The 27533-nt window shown below is 37.5% G+C and overlaps 3 protein-coding genes across 4 annotated transcripts; 2 read left to right on the top strand and 1 right to left on the bottom strand.

The window, feature by feature from the left end:
* Positions 1-1645: 1645 nt before the first annotated feature.
* Positions 1646-3431, top strand: LOC119263603. Its single transcript, XM_037539177.1, has 2 exons — positions 1646-2120; positions 2694-3431. The coding sequence occupies exons 1-2, from the start codon at positions 1674-1676 to the stop codon at positions 3429-3431; spliced, it is 1185 nt and encodes a 394-aa protein (XP_037395074.1). The 5' UTR covers positions 1646-1673.
* Positions 3059-8416, bottom strand: hcn5 (hyperpolarization activated cyclic nucleotide-gated potassium channel 5). The gene is made up of 10 exons (XM_017704556.2): positions 8209-8416; positions 7934-8120; positions 7734-7838; positions 7512-7649; positions 7203-7364; positions 5907-6000; positions 5672-5799; positions 5306-5452; positions 4983-5220; positions 3059-4806 (listed from the first exon to the last, which is right to left on the bottom strand). Exons 1-10 carry the CDS (start codon positions 8388-8390, stop codon positions 4649-4651), a joined length of 1539 nt encoding a protein of 512 aa, XP_017560045.2. The 5' UTR covers positions 8391-8416; the 3' UTR covers positions 3059-4648.
* Positions 8417-9789: 1373 nt separating this feature from the next.
* LOC108431451 (cytochrome c oxidase copper chaperone) lies at positions 9790-26139 on the top strand. 2 transcript variants are annotated; one of them, XM_017704600.2, is made up of 4 exons: positions 9790-9874; positions 20552-20686; positions 21253-21354; positions 25989-26139. In XM_017704600.2, exons 2-3 carry the CDS (start codon positions 20568-20570, stop codon positions 21335-21337), a joined length of 204 nt encoding a protein of 67 aa, XP_017560089.1. In that variant the 5' UTR covers positions 9790-9874; positions 20552-20567; the 3' UTR covers positions 21338-21354; positions 25989-26139. The 2 variants fall into 2 exon arrangements, with proteins under 2 accessions (XP_017560089.1, XP_017560088.1); XM_017704599.1 differs by lacking the exon at positions 9790-9874 and adding an exon at positions 18981-19058.
* Positions 26140-27533: the final 1394 nt, after the last annotated feature.

Raw genomic sequence — 27533 nt, 5'->3', positions numbered from 1 at the left:
TGTGTATATGTATGTGTGTGCATACATATATTTAATATGTGTGAAGTATTAACACAGTATCCTAAAATATAATAAGTAAAAATATATTAAGTTGTTGTTGTTGTTGTTGTTGTTGTTGTTGAAGCTCATTGTTTATGGCATGTTCAAGAAATGTTGACATGTTCATTTTAGGTTATTTGTTCTAAAGCTTTTATTCGCTTGACTATTGTAGTGTTTATGTGTAGATTAAAAACTGAGAGTCAGTCCAGTGTTAATGGCTGAGAGAGTGTAGTGTGAGTTACACTGCAGTGAGAGTAGATGTCCGTTCATTAGTATGTATAGTATAGTACTATGCCATTTTGGCCACAGCTTTTGAGAACATTCTGCTTATGTTGGATGTGACACTTTGAAATAAGGCCACAAAGACTGTTTTATTTGTGTGCACGGTTCCCTTCTCATCCATTAACAGCCTTCACATTCTGTATGTCCAAAAGTATTGTGGCAGCAACCGATTTCTTCAGGTTGCAGAAGGGGCTCCGTCTCCCCTTTCTTGAAGAAGCAATTGTTACTGTTTTTGTTGTTTGTTTTTTTTTTTCAATGTATGTTGTATGTCGCTGCTGTTGAAGGAAAACCTTGTAACTCCATTTTTAATTTTTTTCAGTTTTTGACATAATTTGAAAATACCTGCTGCCCTTTAAATTGTATGTCAATTTCATGATGAATGGATTAAAAGAAATGACCTAAAATTACTTGGGGAGAAAAAGTCTGGTTCCATTGACTTACATTAAAAGTAAGGTATGTTTCTTCCTTCTCCTATAAAATGACCATTTTAGAGATACAAGGTTTTCTTCCGACAGTAGTAATGTGTTGATTGTGCTATTTCATGTTGGAGTGTGGTGAGATAGTGGTGAGTTTGTGCGCCTATAATTGAAAGAAAACGTATGGCTAGAAGTGATCTGCCTGCTCCCCAGATGTGTTTGTATGTGACTTTTCTGCTGGTGTAAATAAAAGGGTGGCAGAAACAATGGCTAAAAATTTCAATCATTCAGGGTGCAGTGATAGTTCATGTGTGTCCAGCTTCAAATATCCAAGGTAAATCATAAATAGATGCTAAAATATGTGCAACGCAACAGATTATCATTTTATTTATTCATTTATTTGAGCCACTGTATTGCATGTTCATTCTTTTGTATGTGGTGGGTAAATGTAAAATATGGTGATTTTCCTCTTCCTGCCTGTCTACTCTTAAGCACTGATTTTTCCCATCTGATCCTCTACCAGAGGGTGAGCTACTCACGACCAGCATTTTTGTAACAAAATTAATCACTGATAGAATTAAAGGACGAAGACTGTGAACATGTTAGTTCACTTAATCTCCCAGCAAATACCACAATGCTTTGTACAGGCTGTAAATGTTATTTCAAGGGCATCTAAGGGAAAAATGTTATCAAACCCTTATTTGCTCTGGTGCGTGAGTATAAATTCTGGAGCCAAAGTGAAGGTGACATAAACCCCACTTCCTTGGCATTTAGGTGAGCTTCTATGCTTTTCTGGCAGAGTTACATCCCTCTTGTTAATCTGTATCTCATTTTCATTTATGTATATGATCAATGATTTAATTTGAATGCATACTTTGTTTCTTTTGCCTGCTTTTATCTCCAGGTCAGTACATTAATATCCTTTTGGTCCAAACCATGGCGCTCTTTGGGAAAGTTCTGGAACCTGTCGGCTTCATGCAGTCTATGCGTGTACTAGTTGAGGGAATCTGCACTTATCTAAGTGGCAGCACTACATCTGATGATACGGACCTGGTGAAGAAGAACTTGGATCACATTGATAATCAACTTAGCTCCTTTGGACCAGGCCTGCTTACCGATCAAGAGGTTCACCGTCTTGAATATGACTTGGTTGTGGTGTACAATCAGTTAGGCGCATCTGTGAGAGCCCAGCCAGAGTTTACAAAGCGGGAAAAGGATGTGTTTTTGAGTTATGTCCAGGAGTATCATCTGGAGAGGCAGCTGACAGCGCTGTACAGTCGTATGATGGGCATTTCTGTCCTGACTGATCAGCCCACCCTGTTAGAAGAGCTTGTTCGAAACCGTAAACCAAAACGCTGGCAGGTTAAGGAGTTTTGTGTCAAGGTCAGTGCACTGTATATACTTCAAGTTTGTGTGATTGGATGTTTGTATAAAATTAATCTCTACAGTGAAATAAACTTCAGTTTCTGGGTGGTGGTAGCTGAGCACTTGGCAGTGACTCAAGAAGTCATGACTTCATTCTCAGCTAATGGTGCTACCAGCATGCCTTTGAGCAAGGCACTTAATCTCATGTTGCTTCAGAGAGACTGCTGGCTAATGCAAGCAGTTAGTAAGTTAAGGACATGCTAATGGACAATTAATTAGGCACTTTTGATAGGCAAGATTATTTCCAAGATGCATGTTGACCTTGATATGCATACAAGTACAGTTCAGTGCTTAAATACCAAGGACACGCCAATGACAACTGATAACTCTTGGCTGTTTATTCAGGAACTGCATTGACCTTTACATTTTAATGCCAGTGCACAAGCACTGCCTATAGCATTGCAATGAAACAATTATTATGTAACAATAATATAATTTCATATGTTGACAAATAAAATGTAATAATTTCTCTCATTAATAATGATAATAATAATTCATTCATTCATATAAATCTGGACTTTTTTGTTACAGGTGAATTTTGTTCTTGGAACAGGTCTGCTGTGTCTTTTTGTAGAGTCCTCTCTGACAGGCAGAGATCAGGCCCTTCTCATAAAGAGCTGGTCAGATAGGATGGCTGCCCTGTACAGGAAAATGAAAAGCACAGGAGGGCTCTGTTCCGGATACTTCCGTGAACAGGCAGAAGAGGATGTCAAGAAGCAGATCCTGGAGATTCGATGGAACACACACACACCTGAGGAGCAAGCAACAGAGATTCTAAAAACTCTAGAGCGAGATTACGACTGGCTGCACTGGGCTGTGATGGTACACCCCCCTGTGGGCTCCTGGAAGGAGGCAGCAGATGAAGATAAGGAGGGATCTGAACAGCAAAGCAGTCAACCCAGTCTGGCCTCTGAGAACTTCATCTCTGTTTGCTCAGAAGTAACCAATTCCAATATAGTCGCTTGTTACAGGGACACCCCTTCCTCGCTGGATAAAGCTCGCATCCATCAGCTGATAGTGGACCTGGAGTGGAAGATTCCAAACCCCCCACCTGAAATCTATGCAGCAATAGAAGAAGATCCAGGCAAAGCTAGACTCTACCTAGCCAATCGAATGTTAAAAAAGCTGCAGGAAGGACTTGGTGCAGGTGTTGCTATCCATGTTGTACCAGGTAAAATGGAGATGAAGTGCAACTTTCCTCAGGCCTCATATTACCAATATGAATACAAGCACAGGCTGGCCTCTGGTACAATTTGTGTATTTGGGTAGATCACTAGAATTGATTTATGTTACTTTCAAATGAGTATTTACATCAAGTCATGAATTCCCTGAATGCAACTGTATCTCAATATGTATTGCTCAATAAAAATGTATACATATAGTGGGCTAGATGTTGAATGAACTATTACTGGATATTGTAACAGTTTGGAACACAATTCCTATGTATGTTACTTTAAACTTGTGTGCAAAAATAAGTAATAAAATTGATTAAAGTGAATCATGCTGAACACACCCCAAGAAGTATTGTGTGATTGATTAAACTAAGCATTCCCAAATTTTCATTTACCACAGACTGATAAGTGCATTTGAATTTTGACTGTGTTGACTATGGCAGTTTTCTATTTAGAGTGCACTATACTACAAATTATCATACTAAAAGTCCCTGAGGAATCTGTGGAATGAAGATTTCATTTATTATATGTCTACACAGTACTGTACAAAAGTCTAAAAACCACCCTTCTTCTATTTAATTTGCAGTCACAAAGGGCTCAATGAGCGATCTTATAAATGAGATATTTCTGAAGAGATTTAATATAAATAAAAAATAATATAAAGAATAAAAAAAAAAAATGGTATGTTGTTCTCAGAAGAATGAACTGCCACCCCAAAGCTATTAATGAGTTTGGTAGTACCTGAATTGTAATGAGCAAAAAAACTTCCAAAACTGAACTTTAGAGGTACAGAAAAATATCCCTGCAGATTTCTTTTAAACATTTAAAGTCTCCTGACAGGAGGAAGCTATATTTAAAGCAAAGGGTGGACACACAAAATTCTGAAAATAGTCATATTATATTTAGTTGTTGAGGCCCCTTTACTGTCCAAATAAAAACAACTGCAAAAAACTGCCTTTACTTCCAACATAAGTTAGTGTATGTCTTCAAAGCAATTTTGAAACATTTCTATTGGTCCAGTCTTCATGAAGTTTTCACAAAATGTAAAGTGTGGCTGCTGAGCTCAAATTATGCAGGAAACATTTGACAAAAATCTGAAAAAAAAAAAAGTTTTTTTATGAACAGTAACAATATGCTGTCTGAATTGTCCTGATGCTTGTACTTCCTTGGCCATTTTGATGTAAAAATTAAATAAATGAAGGATGACTAAAGATGGATGGATGGATAAAGAGCACTATACATGCTTCATGTACATGTCATGTCCTTTGGCCACAGGAATTATGAATTATGGTGTGGATGTTGGGAGCCCAAAGCTCATTCCCTGCTGAGGTGTTCTCTGTAGATATCTGTCATAACCTCTGGGTAATCACGAAGGACTCGATAAAAACTGTCCACACACAGAGAGAAGAGTTGACATATTGTCTGTGCTTGAACTGTAGACAAACGCCTTCCTCTGATCAGGAGACATGTCTCTGGGAAAGGCAAGAAACAACATTCATGAAGCACAAATTATCATTTTTCATCATCATCATCATTTTCATCATCTTCTTAGTTTTATCAACACCATTATCTCAACAGTTTTTAGTCTTAAGATGCATCTTATTCTGAAATCTCTAAATTTGAAAAAGCAACTTGTCTCATATCATACCTCCAAAATAGTCACCATCACACAGCTCCTGCTGAAAAGAGTCTGTCTCCACAACTACCTGTCCATGCTCAATGAAGAACATGCGATCACCCGGAGTATTCTGACACATGATGATGTCACCCTCCTGGAAAACCTCATACTGTAGTTCTGAGACAATCGAGCTGATGAAGTTCACATCACAGTTCTTGAACATGGGAACTTTTCTTACAAGGCCCGAGCACATGGTCATCACAATTTCCTTCATAAATTAAAACAAGTTGAAAGAACTCATTTAATGTGAAATAAATATGATTCTAAATGCTCACTATTCGGTGAAATCGTACCTCTCTAAGCGATGAAGACACCCAATTTAGAACATCCTTCTCCTCATACCACTTCCCCTGATAGCGAGCCTGAAAGTAATTGCTTATGCGAAGACGCAAGGCTTTGGGAAGCTTCATGAAAACCATATAGTCTTCCAGGTGATTAATCTAAGATAAGATAAGATAAGATAAGGCTTTATTGTCATTCGCATCACACGTGGTACATGAGGTAGAACAAAATAGTGTACTCAAGGTCCCAGTTAACTCCCAAAAGTAACAATAAACAATAAATAGTACAATGGAAGATTAAAAAAAATCATGTGTGAACAACATTCCAGTACATTCATAGATATATCCATCTCTTTGATGGACCGTGTTTTCCTGTACCTTGCTCTTATATATTCTTGCTGGGATGTCTGCATCAGTCAATAGGGCAACGGTGTTGGCAACCAGGACTGTATACATAAGTGCTCCTGACACAATGCTAGTCATAACAATCCACAGCTCCACCTCATCTAAAGCAATAAGAATAAAAAAAAAAATACATAAGATACTCATTACACACCAGTTCAAAACAAACCGAGCTAACGAATTATTGACTGATTAGAATTATAATGTTTACTTGTTGGTGTCTCAGAGGAACCATAGGATATTGCAGTCATATGTGAGAGTGCACGAAAGATCCCAAATGAATATTTCTCCCCCACTGTGGCATTCTATAAAAACAAACATGTTTTACTTTTTCATTACCAGTGTTAAAACAGTGCCCTCCACCAATGTTGGCACCCCTGGAAATCATCAGCAAAATAAGCTGTAGAAAAATTACTTATTCTTTTGATCTATCATTCAAAATACTGGCAAAAATCCTAAGTTTATTTAAGGAATAATGATTGAAAGAAAAAAATTTGATCTTTTCCTGAAAAAAAAAAAATCTTAAATCTTTGTGTGCCACAATTATTGGCACCCCTAGAAATGATTAAAAATTAAATCTAGCTGAAGTATATTCCTTCATATTTTATGTCTTTGAGTTCACCTGAGTGATTAAGAACACTTGGATGGTCAGTCATGACTTCCTGATTCACTGGGAAATATACATGAGATGAAACACTGGCCATATTCCTTCAGTCATCCATCATTTAGATAAACCGAGAGAAAACAGCACTGATGTGTGACAAAAGGCTGTTGAGTTTCACAAATCAGGAAATGGCTTAAAAAAACAACATCTAAACAGTTGAATAGGCCCTTTAACACTATCAGGTTGATGATCAAGAAGCTTAAAACAACTGGAGATGGTAAGCATTTACTGTATAGAGGCTGTCCTGCACACACAGATCTGAGAAAAATATCTACTTCCTGATAAGATTTAGTCTCAATCATTGCACTTCAAAAAAAGTTAGATTTTAGTTAATATTTTGAATTTGGATCAAAAGGATAAGCAATAAAGCATTTCTTACAGGCTGCTTTGCTCGTTTACCACTGAGTGCTAATATTTGTGGAGGGCACACAACATGGTATGGAAGCCCATTTCAACACAATGTAACTGAATCAATTTAGTACTTACTACATAAAAAGGTTTCTCATAATCTCATAAAAGTTTCTCATAAAAGTTTCTCATAAGTAGGACCTAATGATTCACTACAGATTCTGCCTTGTAATTATAACATAGTATCACATTATTTTTGATGTGCAGACATGAGTAAGACTATATCATTCTTATGAGATAGTAAGTGAGAACTGAGAAAGTATCTCATAATTATGAGATACTGAGTTTTTCTCATTATTATGACTCACTAAAAGGCTCAACTGTGCATATAAGAAGCAAGTAAATTAAACCAGAAGATGTTTTAAATGCTTCTAGCAAACATCTCTCTAGTTCCAAAGCTGCTGGCACATTATGTGACACTGCATAACTAAGTACCATAAGATTTTCACGCCGCACCCAGCAGTCTGATGGGAATTCTTCCAGCATTGGAACAAAATACTGCACACAGCCGTTCCAGTGGCACAGGAGAAAAATCATCATAAACAAAGACAAGATTCTAAAGAACACTCGAACCACCTCCAGATTTGCATTTGAAACCTATTGAGCAACAAAATCCAACATAAAAAATTATCAGAAAACAAGAGAACACAAAAATATACAGTTGCTTCATGACATTTCAGCAGTTCAAAGAAGGGTGCACATTTGTGCAATGATATTATAGGTGTTATCACAAAAAACGCTTACTTTCTCAACTTCATTAAAAAACCTGACGAGCCGGGATACACGCAGCAGACGGACAAGGCTGAGGATTCTCACAAACATGAGAATTCGTACCATTTTGCTGGCTTTGGAAGAGGGAGAGTCACTATGATACTGTAGGTCCTGTAAGACATACAACAATCAAAACTACAAAAAAGTTCTGATGTTCTTTGGGTACTGGCCATAAATAAAGGAATATGACCTTACCGCAATTAGTATTATGTAACCAACTGGAAACGCTGCTATCACATCTGGTATAAACCAGCTCTTTAAATAATTTTGTCGAATGCACTTGAGATCAAGAATTGCTGCCTGGATGATGGAGAGAATGTGTTAATTCATTCTGAACAGGAACATGTGGAATATGCCTGTAACTACTAGTGAAGGTCTTGAGTTGATATGATTACCTCACTGTCCTCTGCAATTATGCCCATCCGAAAGTTGAGTCCAACGTCAATCAAGAACAGTGTGTCTGAAAAGACATTGAAACCCTCCCAGCCAACTCCTGTCTGGCCGTCTAAAAAGGCAATCTCTATCGGGATCCCAATCAGGTTCAGAAAAGTAATGGCAACCATGCACATTGTGTAGTAGCTCCTGAATAAACAAGAGTTAGAGCTGTTTTACAGCATCTTCTTATTAGAGTGTAACTTTCAAAAAAACATTTAGAAGAAGCATACAGTACCTTAAAGGGCTGAAGGGATGGATCACGAAGACTCCTCTTTCTCTTTGTCTGATGCACTCCCTCTCCACAGCCACTTCACTGCCATACACATAAAGAGACTGTCTGTTTAACTGGGGCAGCAGCAAATTTTTCCAGCCATCCCAGCTAAAGCGTTCCCTGCCTCCAGGTGCTGGCCTCTCCATCTCCACACCCTGACTAAGCACTGTGATCAGGGAGCCACTTTTAACATCATTGTGCCGCCCTGACAACTTTATTTTGGGACTTCTTTTATGCTGATCTTCTCTTTCTCTCCCTTACACTCTCTCACTCGTGCTCACTCTCTCACTCGCGCTCTCTCTCTCTCTCTCTCTCTCTCTCCCACACACACACACACACACACACACAGACACACAGACACACACACACACACACACACACACACACAGTAATTTTCCAGTTCTCCGGCCCTGTTCAAATAGGGTGGCAAAGAGATATCAAGTGCCAGACTTTCTAATCTCCTTCTCCTCATTACTGTCATTCTCCCTCGACAGCCTCATCAACTATTCAGCCTCTCTGCTTCATGCACACATGAATGAGGCACATCTGAAATGTAGACTGGCTCACCATCACAATGGATGGTTTTGAATATCATGATCACATGTTATCTGAACCAGACAGGTGATTCTGACAAGTAAACACTTGGGTAGATTATAGTGTTCATACACAGTAGAGCAAAGCATGCATGTTTGGAAATATTCATGAAAATGGATAAACAAAGACATGGAAATCTGTACAAAATAGTATTTTTAGTTTTTGCTTAATCAGAAGGATAAAAGTAGTTTTTATAGCACTTTTGTGAAAGAAATTAGATTTCCATAACACACATAATGAAAGATATAAACATCATTTAGTGTTTCTGAGAAATCAGACAGTTATTTATTATAGTTATGTACTATTTGCAAATAATATAAATCGCAGGTTGTGAGTACAATGTATGAATGTATGCAAACAACAAATAACAGACAAATATCTGCAATGTTAACCATCCCTATTAAATTGATGCAGCACGTTCCTTTTACAGCAGCATAATCAACTTTTAATTTAATAACAAAAATACCAATTTAGCAGTTCAGCTATCTCCAGCTCCATCAAATCACCTCTGTAATTCAGCACCATCCCTCTAGTTCAGCATCAGGTGGGAAAGCTTAGAAAGAAAAAAAAACAGACTGAGCAAAGCTGTTAAAAAAGGCAGCAAGGACATGCAACACATGCAAAACATTTTTATTTGTTAGGACTTACAAAACAACATTTTTTGTTTATGTAAAGGAATGGTTCTCAGAAAAATATCAACATATGAAAAACCTACGAAAAGTGCTATTTATGGGGGACTACAAAGCATTATGTCACGAGTGAGCTTGAATCTATCATGGTCCAACATACTAAGATATGGTAATGAGAGGATGTGCCAGTAACCAACAAGATCTACAAGAGGCAACATGAGACCAGTCCCAAGCGCCAATGACAGCCAGGGAAGCACTGCTGATGTCAAACCAGTATCAGCTGGCTCTCATTAAGGACAGCAAGAGCACCTGAGCTGATAGAGACAGCGAGAACTCCTCAACCTATCACCTCAGCACTTATGACCCACGACAAAGCCACCAGGCTCAAGAAACAGGGCAGCAAGGAGGTATTTACAATTTGTACAACCTTACATATTCATAGATCTTCTGGGCATTTCAATAATACATAAAAACATTAAGCAGTTTATCATTTCACGTAGATTATTGTTCTAATTTATAAAGATAACACGGTTCGTACACCTTTTCCAAGGTCAAGCACTTTTATGGTCCATTTTCAGGCTTTTCCGGCTCCTTACAACTGTAGTGAATTACATTATACTGTATATATATAATTATATGTGCAATTATTCATACAAATACATCCATACTCAAAATAGTCAATTCACTTTTATCACATTAAAAGAGATGGTATGATGCTATAAACAACCAGAACTGTGTTTGGTAGAAGGATAAGAAATTAAAGGAATAGGGTTCCTTAGTGGCCTAACTGTCTAAGTGTTGGTCCTTTGATCAGGAGATCGTGAGTTCGACTCTGGTGATGTTTCAGCCGTCCATGGCCGAGAGTCTAGCACAACTGGTCTTGCGCTCTGGGTGGGTGGGACGCAATCTGTGGGAAATCCTTCGAGGTAAGACTGGTACTGCATATAACCATTCCAGTGGCTTATTAAAAAAAGCCAGTCACATCTATACAATCCTGAAAAAAATTCTCATCTGGGTTCTCATCTGAAATCTGCAAAGCAACAAAAGAGGGAGGTTTTATATACATATATATTTATGGCAAGCCAAACAGGAAATATTTAATGAACTTATATATACAATGAACATTGATTATATACTGAATGAACACTGATATATATGGAATGAGTATTGATATACACACTCACTGGCCACTTTATTAGGTACAGTAAAGTGCTAGTAAAAGGTTGGACCCCTTTTTGCCTTCAGAACTGCCTTAATTCTTCGTGGCATAGTTTGAACAAGGTGTTGGAAACATTCCTCAGAGATTTTGGTCCATATTTACATGATAGCATCACGCAGTTGCTGCAGACTTGTCGATGACGCGATTCTCCTGTTCTACCACATCCCAAAGGTGCTCTACTGGATTGAGATCTGGTGACTATGGAGGCCATTGGAGTACAGTGAACTCACTGTCATGTTCAAGAAAACAGTTTGAGATGATATGAGCTTTGTAGTAGCCATCAGAAGACGGATACACTGTGGTCATAAAGGGATGGACATGGTCAGCAACAACACTCGGGTAGACTGCGGCAATTAAACGATGCTCAGTTGGTACTAAGGGGCCCAAAGTGTGGCAAGAAAATACCCCATACACCATTACACCACCACCACCAGCCTGAACCATTGATACAATGCAGGATGGATCCATGCTTTCATGTTGTTTACACCAAATTCTGACCCTACCATCTGAATGTCGCAGCTGAAATTGATACTCGTCAGATCAGGCAATATTTTTCCAATTTCGGCGAGCCTGTGTGAATTGTAGTCCCAGTTTCCTGTTCTTAGCTGATAGGAGTGGCACCCGGTGTGGTCTTCTGCTGCTGTAGCCCATCTTCTTCTAGGTTTGACGTGTTATGCGTTCAAAGATGGTATTCTGCATTCCCTGGTTGTAACAATTGGTTATTTCAGTTACTGTTGCTTTTCTATCATCTCAAACCCGTCTGCCCATTCTCCTCTGACCTCTCACATCAACAAGGCATTTTCATCCACCCAACTGCTGCTCACTGGATATTTTCTCTTTTTCGGACCATTCTCTGTAAACCCTAGAGGTGGTTGTGCGTGAAAATCTCAGTAGATAAATGCATTGAGTTGCGGCCATGTGATTAGCTGATTAGCTATTTGTGCTAACAAGCAATTGAACAGGTGTACCTAATAAAGTGTGTGCGTGTATTTTTCAGTTTTTGACATAATTTGAAAATACTTTTTGGCCTTTACATTTTATGTAAATTTCACGATGAATAGACCAAAAGAAATGACCTAAAATGAATCAGAAAAACGTCTGGTTCCATTGACTTGCATTAAAAGTAAAGCAGTTTTTTTGTTTCTCCTGTAAAGTTACCATTTTGGAGATATGAGGTTTTCTTCTGACAACACCAAGATATATAATACACACACACACACACACAATGAACAGTGATATATATGGAATGAACATTGATATTTAATGTTATGTTTTCTTTAGTTACAGTGTGTGTATGTGTATGTCTATGTTATTTTGTTTCCAGCTCAGGGTTAGTGTTTGTGTTTGGTGACCATCAGAAGAAAGAGTAGGGCTAGAAGTGATCTAACTCAATTTTCAGTTGCTGTTCAAGTGGCATTGTTTACCCTTGCTCTTAATAAAAGAGAATTTTTCAAACAGAAATTATGGTCTCATCTGACACTTCTTCTGCATCATGTCAAATTATGTATCTATTGAAGCTCCACCCATCTGTAGCTTCACATCATATATCAGCCACTGTCAGATCTCTCTATCCAAGGGATCATTGTGTATACGTACTGGTCACTATATCCGAAGTCCCTTCCTTTAAGCTCCACTTGGAGTTTGTTAATGCCCATTTATTGATGCACAGTTTTTGTTGGCCATCCTCAACCCTTCAACAGTGATTTTCATTCAGTGTATATCAATGTTCATTGTGTGTGTGTGTATGTATGTGTATATATATATATATATATATATACACACACACACACACAAGTTCATTAAATATTTCCTGTTTGGCTTGACATATGTGTAAATCAGTTAATGTTGTTTTAATGAACTTATTCATAATTCCATTAATTACCCATATAAGTGTGTGTTTTTTTATACAAATGCTTAATAATACTAGAATAAATAAAAAACAAATACAGTAAAAGGACAGCATGTAAAAAGCAAATAACAAAATTCAGTCATTTGTAAACAGTCTTTTACAGTTTAATAGACAATAGCACAAAAAAAAGATAATATATTAATATTTGATCTTATGATACATTAATTCCAAATTTGACGCTTGCATCACATTTTTAAACAGCTGGGATAGGATCATTATGGAATGATAACAAACATCTGTTTTGTAACTTTCCACATGTAACAAGTGATGCTGTTATGATTGGATATAAAAGGAGCATTTACAGAAAGCTTACTCAGAAAAGGTGAAAAACTATGCGAGCAAATATTCACAACAGTTTAAGAACTACTACAGTTTAAGTGTACTACTTACACACTATTGAATTTATGGATTTCACTATCTACAGTTCAGGGGGTTCAGAGAATCCAAAGGAATGTGCATAAAGGGCAAGGCAGAAAGCCAATACTGAGTGCCTGTGCCCTGAGTACCTCAAATTACTTCTGTGATGAATATAACCACATGGGTTCTGGTGTGCTTCGGAACACCCTTGTCAGTAAGCGGAGTTCATCGCTGCATCTACAAATGCAATTCACACATAGATAGATGCCATGTTCAGTCCAACCAGGCACGTCAACAGTGCCTCCATTTTAGGGCAGTCAGAGTGGCAGTTTCAGTAAGATACTGTTCAATATTGTACTATTTCAAGAATATTGTATTCAGAAAGTGGGATAGGATTATATAACAGAGTGATCCACTCATGTGGTGCGTATTGTTTGAGTGATGATTGTGTGTAAATATGGGTGTGGTTGATGATGCATAACCTGTTGATGTGATTGTTTTTCCTCTGGTTTTATATTAAGCTTATTTCATTTAATAGTCTATTCAGGGGATCTTAACTTTATATCGTAGCTATTTATTCACAGTGATGGTTAATGCTTTGTAGATCGGTAAGTTATAGCATTTCTTAATCTGTGTAGATATTCATAATAAGCTTGTTCACATTAAATGGTGCATCAACCAGCTTTTTCCTGATCCTCCTTAAGTGGTGCAGGCTCAGGCACCAGAAAGAAGACTTTTGCACCATTTAAGGTAGAATGGAAAAACTTGAATAAGAAGCTGGCGAATAGGAATTCAACTTTAGCTTCATCCTTCTTACTGTGTTTAGGGGGGTTATTTTATTTTTGTGTATTAAGATAAGTGGTTCAGTGATGGATGTGCTGATGTGTGTGGGATTATGTTTCTCGTGCTAAACTCGATTTTTACTGTCAGGTGCAAACTTTTCTGCTGGTCTGGATGGCTAATTAGCACAATTAGTTATTAAGAAATAAAAGCTATGGAGAGCAGTCAGTGCAGCCTGAAAATCGGTTGAGTGTTAAGGAAGTTATGGTCAATTTAATTCTGAGACTCATCATCTCTAAATACAGGTTAATTTGTTCACAAGCGGATTTTGACCATTCCAACATGGCAACATGGCTAAGGTTCATCTGAGATCGACTGATACAAAGTGGAAGCACGTGGTCTGACGAGTCCATCTTTACGTTTTTGGAAATAACTGATCTTCAGGTGTTCTCTATGTCCAAGGAAAAAAAAAGACTATCTTGATTGTTAGTTCAAAAGCCAGCATCTGTCATGGTATGTGAGTGTGTTAATGGGGTAACTTGCACATCTGTGAAGACACTATTAATACTGAGGAGTACATCTGCACTTTGGAGCAACATATTGTCACTGTCAAAAAAAGGTGTATGCATATGTATGAGCACAATATTTAACAATGGAGGGTCCAGACTGTTGAGCAGCTGAAGTGTTATACCAAGAATGGGGAAAAAACGATCACTTTCACTACAATAATCTGTGTTCTTAGTTTAAAAACAATTACTGAACACTGTAATAAAGGAAAAGTAATGTAACAGAGGTAAACATGCCCTTTTTAAGGCATCAAATTTAAAATGTGTATATATACAAACATTTATGATTAGCAGAAATGTTAAATATTTTAAATTATTTAATTTTTAGTTTTCAAAAAGGATCTGCAAATCATTGCTGTCGGTTTATATAAAGTGCAAACATTCTTATTTATTTTTCCTGCTGTCCCAACGTTTTTGGAATTGGGTTTGTAAATTCCATCAGCGGCACACATCAGAAGCAGGTTTTGGATAGCGAAAGTAAATAATGGATTTCCTCGAAGATAATTGTAAATGGTTAATTTAACATATTGATGTACATTGTTTGTGTATTTATCCTAATGTAAGTGCTTTTTAACAAACACTACCTGGATATGTAGTTTTACAAATCTTTTTTCAGATCTCATGAGAGTTGTTCTGTGTTCAATAATTAAACATTCTTATTATTCTTACCATTAAAATGATCAAATCACAGGAGAGAGAAGACGATACATCTGGTATAAATCAAGTTTGTAGATATGTTATTACGTTCAGGTCAAGAATAGCCACCTACAGAGAGACAGGTGCATTTCACATAAAGCAATGTCAAAAATATTCTTCAGAGCTCAACTCTGTTGTGACTTTGCAATACTGCAAATACAGAAAGTAGTGAAACTGGGTGTCTGGACGTTTGCAATTTTTTGGACACTTGGGTATTCCCAGCACCCGGTGAGCAAAATTCTTTCTGTGCCTGAATCAGACATTGCTGTTGTTCTGGAATTCTGCACTTTACATTAGTTGTCTTTGTCCTGACCCAAACTGCACACGTCCGACTGAAAATGAGGCACAAAAATATAAAGTATATGTAGTGAATGTTCATGTTTTGAAATGGTATTTATGACTAAAGCTCAAGCTATTTCTGTAACTGCATTAATGGAGGTAGAAGAATACACCAACATCGTGTGAGAGGGTTTAGCACAGGATGCAAACTACTGGTGGATGGCCATTTAACGCTGAACATAGTGCATAAGATCGCTAGTTAGTTCTGTTATTACATACATGGCCCATGGGTGTTTGTTTGCTTCTGATTGGTCTGACAGGCAGTTCATGTGCTATTAATTAAATTCCTTAATACTTGTTAAGAGAACATTGTTGATAATGCAGGCTATAATAAAAATGATAGTTCTTGCAATTTGGAAACTTCAGTCTTTTCAATTATTTCGCTACAAAAAAGGAATGTTTTAAGCCCTACTGGTAAGCCTCTAGAATAGAGAAATACATGAGTCATTTTTGCTAGACAGTACATAAAGCTGTAAAGATCAAAGGGTTATGGAAAGATGAATAACTTCAGAAAAGTTTAGAAAAAGGTAACTGTTCATGATCTACCATCTCATCTGTGATGCATGTTGGCAAAAGCATGTATGACTGCGAGTGAAACCAGCCCACTGGACTTCATTTAGCACTTCCCCTTGCACCAGCACTTACTAAATACATTTCACAGACAAAGATTTGAAGGTATACTAATGGGTACAAGATGTAATGTGTCTCAAGACATATGCCACAGTGCCCTGCACAAATACTAGCATTCTTGGTAAAGATCAGCAAAAATGTTTGTTTTTTATCAACTTGATCTTACACAAAAAGAAAGTAAAACCTAACCTTTCAATGAATAACATAATTCAAATTCTCAAACAAGTGTCATATTTAGCACTGCATTTAGTATTTTATTCATAAGAATTGAGGAAGCCAATGTTTTAAAGAAAAAATTGATTTATTTTCTTAGAAAAAATTACTGACCTATACATTCATAGCAAATTGCATAGCTCCTGGTCAGTTTTATCTCCCCCTTGTTGATTGTGTATACACAACATCTTAGTGTGCAGTATATTCAAAACATTTAGACCTCTACAAATGAGTTAGCATGAGTCTTAAAGTTTTTTTTTTTTTTTTGGAAAATCCTAATACCATTTTTCTGTTTATAAAAATATATATAAAAAATGTAATATTTTGCAACAAGACAACAAACATTCCTACCTCACTGTCATTTCTGAGAATGCCCATTTGAAAATGAAGTCCAATATTGATTGCAAACAAGCTATCAGAAAACAAATTAAAGGCCAGTCAAAGATCATAAACCACACCTTCTGCTTCCTCAAAGAATGCCAGCTCCAGTGGGACAGAGAAAAGGTTTGCGATTGTCAAGAACAGGATAAACATGACATGGTAGTACCTGGGAATATGCAGTAGAAGAGATTACAATCTAAGCACAATTACTCACTTGCATTTATCACTCAAGTATTTGAACAGAGACGTTTTTGTTTTGGCTGTGTACTCCCTTGACCTTCTTACACACAGATTCAGTTTTACAGACAGAAAAAGCATATTTGGGTATTGCCAACACACCTAGGCCCAGTCCAATTACATCCTTTTTTTTTTTTTTTTTAAAAGATTCAACTCATTCAAATTTTTAAGCTTCACTCTGTCTGGTTACACATTTAAGTACTCATTTTAACTACAGAATGATGGGACTGACCTGAAATATGAACTGGATATAAATCCAACACTAACAAAAAAAAATCACTTCACATAACAAATATAATATAATTCTACAACAGATTCATGTTTTGAAGATGTATTTTTATGACAAAAATCAAAACTGTTTGTTTCTGGTTGGTTCCTTGAGTCAGTTTATCATTTATTTTTGGCATTTCTAAAATTTTATCAAACAAATAGCTAAAAAGACATTTAAAGTTCATGTCTGTAGTTACAGCCATTTTAGTCTAGTCATACCATTTTAAAGACACAATTCTTGCTTTCTCATCTTCAATTGAGGTGTAATGACTTCTGCTTGAAAATGTACTTGCCTGCTTTGTTTTTTTTAGCATTTCATATACCATTCCAACTTTTCTTTTGGGGTGTGTGTGTGTGTGTGTGTATATGTGTGTGTATATATATATAAAACATATATAAAACATTTCCAAAAGAGTTGGGACAGGAGCATGTTTACCATGGTATAACACTATCTCTATTTTTAACAGCTCTGTAGGCACTTGGGAACTGAGGAAACCATTTGCCCATTTTGCTTGGTATAACATTTCAGCTGTTTAACAGTTTGAGGTCAACTCAAATGTTTTCAATTGGTGACAGGTCTGGACTGCAGGTCGGCCACTTTAACTCTTCTGTCTTACTGAAATAAACTAGGCCTTCTTTAAAAAAGACATCATCTGGATGGCAGCATATGTTGCTCCAAAACCTGAATATATCATTCACCATTAATGGTGCCTTCACAGACATGCAAGTCACCCTTGTCACGTGTGCAAGTGCACCCCCACACTGGCTTTTTAACTGTATGCTGATAGTCACCAATAATAAGATGGTGCCTCTCCTCTTTAGCACAGAGAATGCAGTGTCCATGATTCTATCAATCTTTTAATAATATTAAATACTGTAGCTGATAATTCATGTTTTTTTGCTATTTCACGTTGAATTATTGAGTTGTCGCACTATTTGTGCAGAGTGGTGAACCCCCTCCCTTTCTTTACTTCTGAAAGCCACACTCAATGATGTTACTGACCTGTTGCTAATTAATCTAATTACTTGTGAAATGTTCCACCAGGTATTTTTTTTAGCATTACACAACTTTACCAGTCTTTTATTTCCCCTGTCCAACTTGTTTGCATGTGTTGCTCATCCAACCATAGAACATGGTCCTACATAAAGTTCCAGTAATGTTTGACAAACTGTAGGTGCTTGAGTTTGTTGGTCTTTGACAGCAGAGGTTTTTTTCTGGCAACCCAGTAAAAAACAACTTGTTATATAGGTGGTCTTTGGTCTTTGTAGTTTGAGAGATGTTCTGACCCCAAGACCTCAGGCAGGTTAATATTTCAGCTCAATCCTGTCATTCTGTATACAGTTAAATTAAACATCATTTTGTGACTGTTGGAACAAAACCTCATATCTCCAAATTTAGAGGAGAAGAAAAAATGTTAATGGAACAATGTGATTTAGAGCTTGCTGGTGAAAACTCCTCAAATATATGTTGAGCATGACTTATTCAATGATTGCATAAATTACATGAACTCTTTACTTGATGTTTTCAGGAAGGTTTAACTCAAGATGGCTTGGCTTAATGACTTCGCACTGGATCAATACAGGTCTTGGTAAATGCTAATGTTAGTATCTAGCAAAAGAACGTCTGGATCTTTCTTTTCTGATTATCCCTACTAGACACAAAGTACACTATTTGTGTCTAGAACCCAAAGTTTTATAACATACGTAGTTATAAAGCGAATACGGTAGATTGACATTTACTTTTCCCGATATGATTAAAATATATTTTCATTATTTTAAATAATGTCGTAGGGGCCAGGACAGCGATAAAGCAAGCTGGATAAATAAATTCAGAGTTGATTTCTATTTTATAATTTCCCGTCCTGCTTCAGACTTTTATTTTGACGTTGTTTTTCCTTACGCCCCGGATGTTTTAGCGCGTGTCGTTCCGTCTGGTTTCTGTCGCGCTGTGGGAGGAAGGACGAGTCTGCCGTTAACCTTGTGCTGCTGCTTTTGTAAGTCTGACAAGTGCCACCTCTTCCAAACGCTCTTTGTGCTCGTAACTCTTAAAACCACATTTTATAAATGTTGTAAACACAGTTGCTCCAGGCTCTCTCGCCTGCTGGAGCCCAGGAGCAGAGCGGGTGAAGTGCGGAGCGAGTGGAGGCTGAGCGGCTCGAGTCCGCGTTAGAGCTGAACTTCCTCAAGTTAACGCCCGTGTCTTCTGGTTTAAGGGTCATTTATTCTTTGCTGTGATTTGATTAAGTGTTGTGTTTTTGTCCATACATGACCTGCTTTGGTGTGAAACGTGCTTGCTGGCCGCTGTGTGTGTTGAGCTCTCGTCATCCAGCTGCCTTTGGGTTCTACTTGTAGCTCTTGATCAAAGAAGGAATCTGTAGGAAAACTTTAAACATGATGTACATAATTAGCTTAGTTACTGAGTTTTTACTTTTTTTTTATTCTGACTCTGCTGCAGAGTGCGGACTTACAACAAATAATTTAGTGAAGTCAAAGCTTTATTTACATTTCCGCTTCATACCGGGACACAGTGAAACGAAACAGCATTGCTCCAGGACCATGATGCAACACAGGACCGAGACAATATAATACAATAAATAAATGACAGACTTACGAAATGAATAAACAGTACACTTAACTGTAATGCTGCAAAGTCCACCTGTTTGGTAGGTGTTTCTAATTGCATTTCCAAAGAATGTAGGTAAAAGTAGGTGGACCCAGTTGTGTGAAACTCGGTGAGCTACTCGGTGTGTTCTGTGATTTTTGCCTTAAATTCACTAGAACTTTAGTTGTTAGCTGAAGGCAGGATGAAGACTGTACTTGTCTTTCTACTGACAAATACTATTTTTGGCCTCTGTTTGTCATTTGGGTGCTCATTTGGTTTGTCACGGTTTGCGCCGGCGCTATAATCACATCTCTCTGGCACTGCGTATATGGTGTTGGTTGTGAGTGCGTCAAAACTTGGTGAAGACATGTCTTGCAAGGGACTGTCACTATTGTCATGATATCTTCATCAGTGTAATGTTGATTTTGCATTTGAGACCTAAACATAGAGCCAGACCTTCTTTTTAAGCTGGTTCTTCTTGACAAATGAAAACTCCTACCCAAAATCTGACCAGACACCTGTAACTTTTAAATCATTATTTCAAGACGTAGAAAGTGACTTGCAGCAGCGTATACAAAGACCATGTTTTAGCTTGTTTTTTCTGCTTATTTAATAGTGATATTATTTTGATTTTAATAAAACATAGGGCTACTTTAGAAAATGCTCTTTTAAAACAGTAGGGCCTTTTGATATTTACATGAAAGTTTATGAATCCCATCAGTGTGGGATCTAAATGCTGTAGGACCTTTTCTGAACTATGCACTTTTAAGGTGGTGGATTAAAGTTAATGTAAGTAAATGTAAATGCGGTTGTAAATATAGACATATCCACAAAGCTGGTCCACAATCATATAATTCCTTTTATAATTTTGCTTTGCTTTTACAGTTGCTCCTGCAAAATAATGTCAACCATATCGGCTGCCAGTGTAGAGGCCACACCTGCAATCGAGGGGGCGCAAGAGAAGAAGCCTTTGAAGCCATGCTGTGCATGTCCTGAAACAAAAAAAGCAAGGGATGCTTGGTATGGAGATCTTGTAGAAGAGCACACCAACAACATTTATTTGTATAGCACTTTTTACAACTAGTGTTGTCTCAAACCAGTTTTACAGAAAAGCAGTTTATAGAAGGAAAACCGTTTATGGAAGGGTTATCAAAAGAAAAAGAAAAAAGTCCATGTATAGACGTAAGGAACACTATCTGTGGATATCAATGAGTGTATTTTCATACAAGCCTGGGCTGTGTTATTCTATGTGACATTGATAACAGTTGTCAAGTTTTTACATTAAATGTAGCAGTAAGAAAGACCTGTGAATAATGCAGACTCACATGAATGGGACAATAAATTGAACTTGTTGTGCTAGTAGGCCCTGTATAATGTTCATTACACTTGCCATGCCTCTGTAGTGCTGTAAAACCACAAAGCTCATTATAATGTGGTTATCATACTTATTAATTTAATAATCCACCAACCTTTGAAAACTGCTGGCTTTTGTATTAGCTAGGTGTGCCAGCAATGCATTTGTATCTGTTCACAGATAGGTTGTGTAATTTTGTTTTCTTGCTGTGTGTGTTAATGTTTGTTTGCAGCATCATTGAAAAGGGTGAGGAACGCTGCACAAATCTTATTGAAGCTCACAAGGAGTGTATGAGGGCACTTGGTTTCAAGATATAAAGGTGTGACATTGAATTGTAAGTATTTTTGTCATTAGTTAGTGCTGTACCAATGTTTGATGCAGGGTAAAGGAGTAGTTTGGAGAAAATCCCAAGCTTATATATGTGCCGTAACTTTTGTGCTTTTGTGCTGTGCAGTAAATTTGCATTAACGTGCAGAATTGTTTTCTCTGTAGAGGAGACATCCAACAATACTGTAATTTGACCAGAGGTGCCCAAACCTTTGCATGACTAAACTTTCATCAGATATGTTGTTAAAGGAACTACAGTGGAAGACTGATAAAGTAAAGCAGGAGCTGTCCTTTCAAATCAACCACACTTGGGGAACTAACACATTTCACAAATCTTTTTTGAACAGCTACTGTAGCAGCCCTGCGATTTCCAGACAGCTTAGGAAATTGTTTCCGTAAGATACACTGCATGTCCAAAACTATCCAGACACCTACCATACCTTGCTGAATTTAGCTAGTTTAAGATGAATTCATTGCTGACACAGGCGATGAATTGTGCACACACAGTTTGTATAATTTCCATGGAAAAGCATTGACAGTAGAATGAGACACATTGGAACAGCTACACATGAGCCTATTGTCACCTTACCAGTACCTATGGTATGAGTTGAAGTTGTTTTTCTAATCAAGAACTAATTATTCAACCTTAGTACCTGACCTCACTAAGGCTCCATGTACACTTGGCATTAACGTGTGCCTAGGTGAGCTGCTGTCTACAAAGTTTTGGATATATAGTGTATGTACTTTAGTATATGAGTCAAATATAATGTACACTATATAGCCAAAAGTATTCACTCACCCATCCTGATCATTGAGTTCAGGTGTTCCAGTCACTTCCATGGCCACAGGTGTATAAAACCAACCACCTAGGCATGCAGACTGCTTCTACAAACATTTGAGATAGAATGGGTCTCAGGAGCTCCGTGAATTCCAGCATGGTACCAAGATAGGATGTCACCTGTGCAACTAGTCCAGTCGTGAAATTTCCTCACTACTAAATATTCCACAGTCAACTGTCAGTGGTATTATAACAAAGTGGAAGCAAATGGGTACGACAGCAATTCAGCCATGAGGTGGTAGGCCACATAAAACGTTGCAGGGTCAGTGGATGCAGAGGTCGCCAAATTTCTGCACAGTCTCTTGCCTCAGACCTCCAAACTTCATGTGGCCTTCAGATTAGCTCAAGAACAGCATAGAGAGCGCAATACAAAGCACCGAATGCAGTGTGTAAAGGCGCCACCACTGGACTCTAGAGCAGTGGAGATGTGTTCTCTGGAGTGATGAATAATGCTTCTCCATCTGGCAATCTGATGGACCAGTCTGGGTTTGGCGGTTCCCGGGAGAACGGTACTTGTCTGACTGCATTGTGCCAAGTGTAAAGTTTGGTGGAGGGGGGATTATGTTGTAGGATTGTAGCGTTGGGCTCAGCTCCTTAGTTCCAGTTAAGGGAACTCTGAATACATAGGAGACCAAGAGATTTTGGACAATTTCATGCTCCCAACTTTGTGGGAACAGTTTGGGGATGGCCCCTTCCTGTTCTGACATGTCTGTGCACCAGTGCACAAAGCAAGGTCCATAAAGACATGGATGAGTGAGTTTGGTGTGGAAGAACTTGACTGGCCTGCACCTGGAGTCCTGACCGCAACCTGATAGAACCCCTTTGGGATGAATTAGAGTGGAGACTGCGAGCCAGGCCTACTAGTCCAACATCAGTGTCTGACTTTGCAAATGCGCTTTTGGAAGAAATGGTCAAAAATGACCATAAAAACAGTCCTAAACCTTGTGGAAAGCCTTCCTAGAGTTGAAGCTGTTATAGCTGCAATGCGTGGGCCGTGGGTGGGCCGACATCATTTTAAACCCTTATGAATTAGGAAATGGGATGTCACTCATTCATATGTGTGTTGAAGGTAGATGAGCGAATACTTTTGGCAATATAGTGTAGCTATGATGCAGCAACTAAATTGTTTCCATTACATATAAAGAAAACAGTATACATGGCTTTGTTATTATGTTTCATTTTACCATTATGTTAAAAAAAGAATTTCCATGTTGCTTACTGAACTCACTGAACAGGGGTCTCGACTGTTCTCCACAAGCCTGCTTCAGAAAGCAGCAGTGTCTTTAAATACAAGCCATTTTGCCAATTCACTTCACTTCCACTCTCAGGTGATGTGATGCATAAAGGTACACCTTTGTGTGCAAAACAAAAGTGAATGTTTTTGATATGTACAAAAAATACAAAATAACCTGCATGAAAATCTACAAAGATGTGAAATGTTTTGCCATCCTCATGTTATTCAATTACACTAAAATATCGGTACATAATTCAGGGTAAAATATTGGGATTCATTGAAACCTGCAAGTGATAAATCCAAGGATTTATTTGTTAAAGCATTTTACTGTTTACATAAGACAGTTTAGAACTTGTTTAGTCTTTATTTGTATAAGTGTGTTATCTGTGTTTATCGTTACGAAAATATCTTCACATTACATTTTTGGCTCTCTTTGGGCTTGTTTCTAGATCTGAAGATGAGAACTAGGTTTTATCTCTGGAACGGAGCCAGTAATTACTGAAAGCTGTTTTGTGGTTTTGATACTAGGAGAGGAAAGCACAGAAACTTTACTGCTGATGTGGTGCTGATGGTGTTATAAAGACATTTACATGGTGATCCTTACGTTTGATTAAATAATGCTATATAAAGCAGTTATATTAGATGATGTGCATAGTTTATAAATGTTGAGCCTGTAGACCGCTGTAGTAGTGTCATCATTCTGTTGTTGGCACCATGCTTTTATCTCCATACAAGAAACTCTAGGTCTAATAGTAATTTCTCTTTAAGAAGAATTAATAGTTTATTGAACAATTGCCTCAGTTGCATCCTGTGGTAATTAAAACTGTTCGAAAACTGGTATGTTTTGTCATATGAAACAATTTCTCTTGAATATTACTGGATCCTTATGAGGTGTGTTGGAGTCAGAATATGAGTATTGGTACAAATTAAGCTAATACTACTGTGTGCTGAATTAATGTCATTGACTGGCAAAAAATGCACAAAATTTGCCCTCTGGTGCGGGTGTGGAAGTCCTATAAGCTGACCTGCTCTCAGGCTACATTGCTCAACATGAGCAGATCGAAAATGGTTTTCACTTCTTTTCCTGCTATTCTGGTCTTCTTTAAAGAAGGTTCACAGACCACAAAGTGATACGACTGCTATAGCCAGTGTTGTTGCAGTTCATCCTACTCATCGAGCAGTCCTGAGTATGCAAATGTTATTAGTACTGTGCAGTAACTCAGTGTTTTAAATGTTTTTTGTTTTTAATGTTAATTTAGTACAGACTCAGCTTTGTATCAATACTTAGCCTAATACAGCTTTTCACGGGTATCAAAATATTCTAATTATTTTTTTAATGCTGGAAATGGCAAACGCCGGCTTGTTGTCATTTCACTTTAAATTGTGCAGTTTTTCCCACTCTGGCTCCTGAGGCATTACAATAACTGCTATATCAACAGAAAATTTTGTAGTTTTAATGCCAGTAGTATTTATTATTTGATGATGCTGTTTTAAGTTAGAAAAATATCCTGGAGGTTTTATGTATGGAGCTACCTGTAAATATGTGCTATGATGGATCATTTTGACAAAGTCATCAGGACACTTGCCTTACTTTCGTATAGCTTAGTGACATCAAATTGATGCGCAGCAGCATTAGCTTGCATGTAACAATATTAGTATATAACTTCATAATTCAGTGAGTTAAGTTATGCATGGGAGGAAAATGTACGGGGGGAAAAAACATTTTTGAATTCTAATTTTCTAATTTTTAGAACTGGATTCTAAACACTTTTATTTACCACAGGACACAATAGAGACAAAAAAAAAGCTTCATAGTGGCCATGCAGAAATCGAGCTTAGACCCGGAGTTCCAGATATGGTCATAATGCAGACTACGAAATGACCCTAGACTTCAGTTGTCTATTACTTTAACTCATGCTTCTATAGTGTGTAGTACAAATGCAAAGCTTATGCATGCATGCTTAAAAATGATGGTTCTTCAAAGGTTCTTTAGTAAAGAAAATGGCTCTATATAGAAGCATGTACACTCAAAGAGCCCTTTGCATTGTGAAAGGGTTCTTCAGATTGAAGGAGAAAATGTAGAGGGTTTTATATAGAACCTTTTAAAAAAGGCTTCTGTATAGCACCAGAAAGAGTTCTTCTATTGTAACAAGCCTGGCAACAATTTCTGTCTTTGGTGCTATATAGAACTCTTTTCATAAAGGTTCTATAAAGAACCATCTACAGTAGATTTCTATGAAGAACGCTTTCACCCTGCAAAGAATTCTTTAATCATGCAAAGGGTTCTTGGAATGTTCGTGGTTCTATATAGAACCATTTTCTTTACTTACTTTAATAGTCTTGAACAATTTTTGTAAATTCTTGTTCACAGTCCTAGTTGGGCTTTAATTTCTTTAGATTTTGGCCTTTATCGTCTGCTTATTCTTAATTACAGTATTCTTTGCAGTTAAGTGCAATGACAGCTTATTTGCTGCTACCTGTTCATGCTACTATTAATTTTGTCCAGTTTGCCTGCATTCTTTCCTGACAGCTGTTGGTCTTTGATTAATAAATATCTTGGCTCTTGCAGGACGGGGCTGGCTGTGGACAAGGATCTGGCGTACTTTTATTTATTCTAAGGAGGGAAGATTGTTTCTGGAAAATGTGATTTCTTATTCTGCCTTTTGTTTGAATATTGCTGTAGATGACACTGAATAAAGATCCTATGCAATTCTCTAGAATGGCATTCTCTGTTTGTATGGGTGCTGTGTCAATGTGAATGTATAGAGCTAAAAACATGAGTCAAAGTAAAAAGGTATCTGCATTCAAACAAACTCCAGTATGGTAAAGTAAAACAGCAAATGCTATAAGAGATAATTAAGAGTCATTCTTTATTTTTATGTTAAATGAACTTAAAATGCAGTGTTTGGCATGAGCTGATCGCTCTTGCCTTGTCTTAACCCTTTCAGCAGTCTCTTAAATGTCTTATATAACAGTCACATTTAAACACTAGACCAAACTTTACATGCATACATGATATTCTGTCTTGCTGTACAGTGCTGGGAAGAACTGTGTTGAGTGACTACTGGACGACATGTCCTTGCACAAAGAGGAGTAGCATAGAAAGGGTTAAAATGCATGGTCACTGACTCGGAAAAGAAGGATAAAAAGAAGGAAATCCAGCACTCCTTGAGATTTGTAGTGATGACTTGGAAGGTCTAAATGAAAATGTAAGAAGTAATTAAATGTACAAGTAATATTCAATTACAGTAACCCTTGAGTAAAGTAATACTTTAGTATCTAGGTAGAATCACGGATGTCCACCCCAGGTGAATGTTTTTTTTTTTTTTTTTTTGTTTTTTTTTGCTTACGGTTGTGAGTTTTAAACATAAATATCAGGGAGAGTCCTCAGCGCTTAATTTATGTATTTGGTGCTCCGGTTAAGACAAGGCTGATAAATTTGCTCTAGGCTCTAGGTGCTTTTCTGTAAAATGTTCACAAACTTCTGAAAACTTCAGGCCTGGCCAAAAGCGTTAGTGTGTTAGATTGCCTTAGAAATGATTGAGAGTTTTAAAAAACTGCCTGTATTGCAGCAAAATACGCAGTGAAAGTATGAAAGTGTCTAGTTTGCAGCTTTTTTCGATACTTTTCCTGAGAGTTTGGCTGCTGGCAGCTGTTCCTCTTAACTGTGCACACATGCCTAAAATAGAGTTGCTGCACCAAGGCCTACTCTCAGCTCATGTGAATTCTCCTCACAACAGTTCTGCTGCATTGTACAGTGACTGGGCTGGAAGTGTTTCATTGTAGACATGCTGGAATATGATCTGCTTTTGTGATTAGGGTCATAATGAACAAGGGGAAAATAAGATCACAGAGCAGCTTTCCTGTGTACAGTATGAATATCGGCTCTGAGGGGACAAAGCACCACCGCTTCATTTTGAAGCATACCACTGCAATAAAGAACTGTAAGAGTTTTATACTCGCTAGGTGGACTTCATAAATAAACTTATTTATGTATAAATAAATGTCTATAGAAAAAAAAAAGTGAAAATGGGCTTGGTTTGTCACGATTCACTGTAAGAAACAGCTACAATGTAAAAGCCCTCTAGGCACAACTTAAAGGGCTTTCTGTTTG

This window comes from Pygocentrus nattereri, chromosome 6 (assembly GCF_015220715.1).
Source record: "Pygocentrus nattereri isolate fPygNat1 chromosome 6, fPygNat1.pri, whole genome shotgun sequence".
In the NCBI taxonomy this organism is placed as follows: Eukaryota; Metazoa; Chordata; class Actinopteri; order Characiformes; family Serrasalmidae; genus Pygocentrus; species Pygocentrus nattereri.
Note: the sequence above shows the minus strand (reverse complement) of the source record. Positions and strands in the feature narration are given on the sequence as shown.

Excerpts from the sequence above, each read along its gene's own strand:
- LOC108431451 (XM_017704600.2), top strand. The coding sequence starts at position 20,568 with ATGTCAACCATATCGGCTGCCAGTGTAGAGGCCACACCTGCAATCGAG. Across the intron at positions 20,687-21,252 it reads AAAAAAGCAAGGGATGCTTG|CATCATTGAAAAGGGTGAGG; the intron begins GTATGGAGATCT and ends GTTTGTTTGCAG.
- hcn5 (XM_017704556.2), bottom strand. The coding sequence starts at position 8,390 with ATGGAGAGGCCAGCACCTGGAGGCAGGGAACGCTTTAGCTGGGATGGC. Across the intron at positions 8,121-8,208 it reads CATCCCTTCAGCCCTTTAAG|GAGCTACTACACAATGTGCA; the intron begins GTACTGTATGCT and ends TTGTTTATTCAG. Across the intron at positions 6,001-7,202 it reads TGCGGCGTGAAAATCTTATG|AATGCCACAGTGGGGGAGAA; the intron begins GTACTTAGTTAT and ends TTGTTTTTATAG.
- LOC119263603 (XM_037539177.1), top strand. The coding sequence starts at position 1,674 with ATGGCGCTCTTTGGGAAAGTTCTGGAACCTGTCGGCTTCATGCAGTCT. Across the intron at positions 2,121-2,693 it reads TTAAGGAGTTTTGTGTCAAG|GTGAATTTTGTTCTTGGAAC; the intron begins GTCAGTGCACTG and ends TTTTTGTTACAG.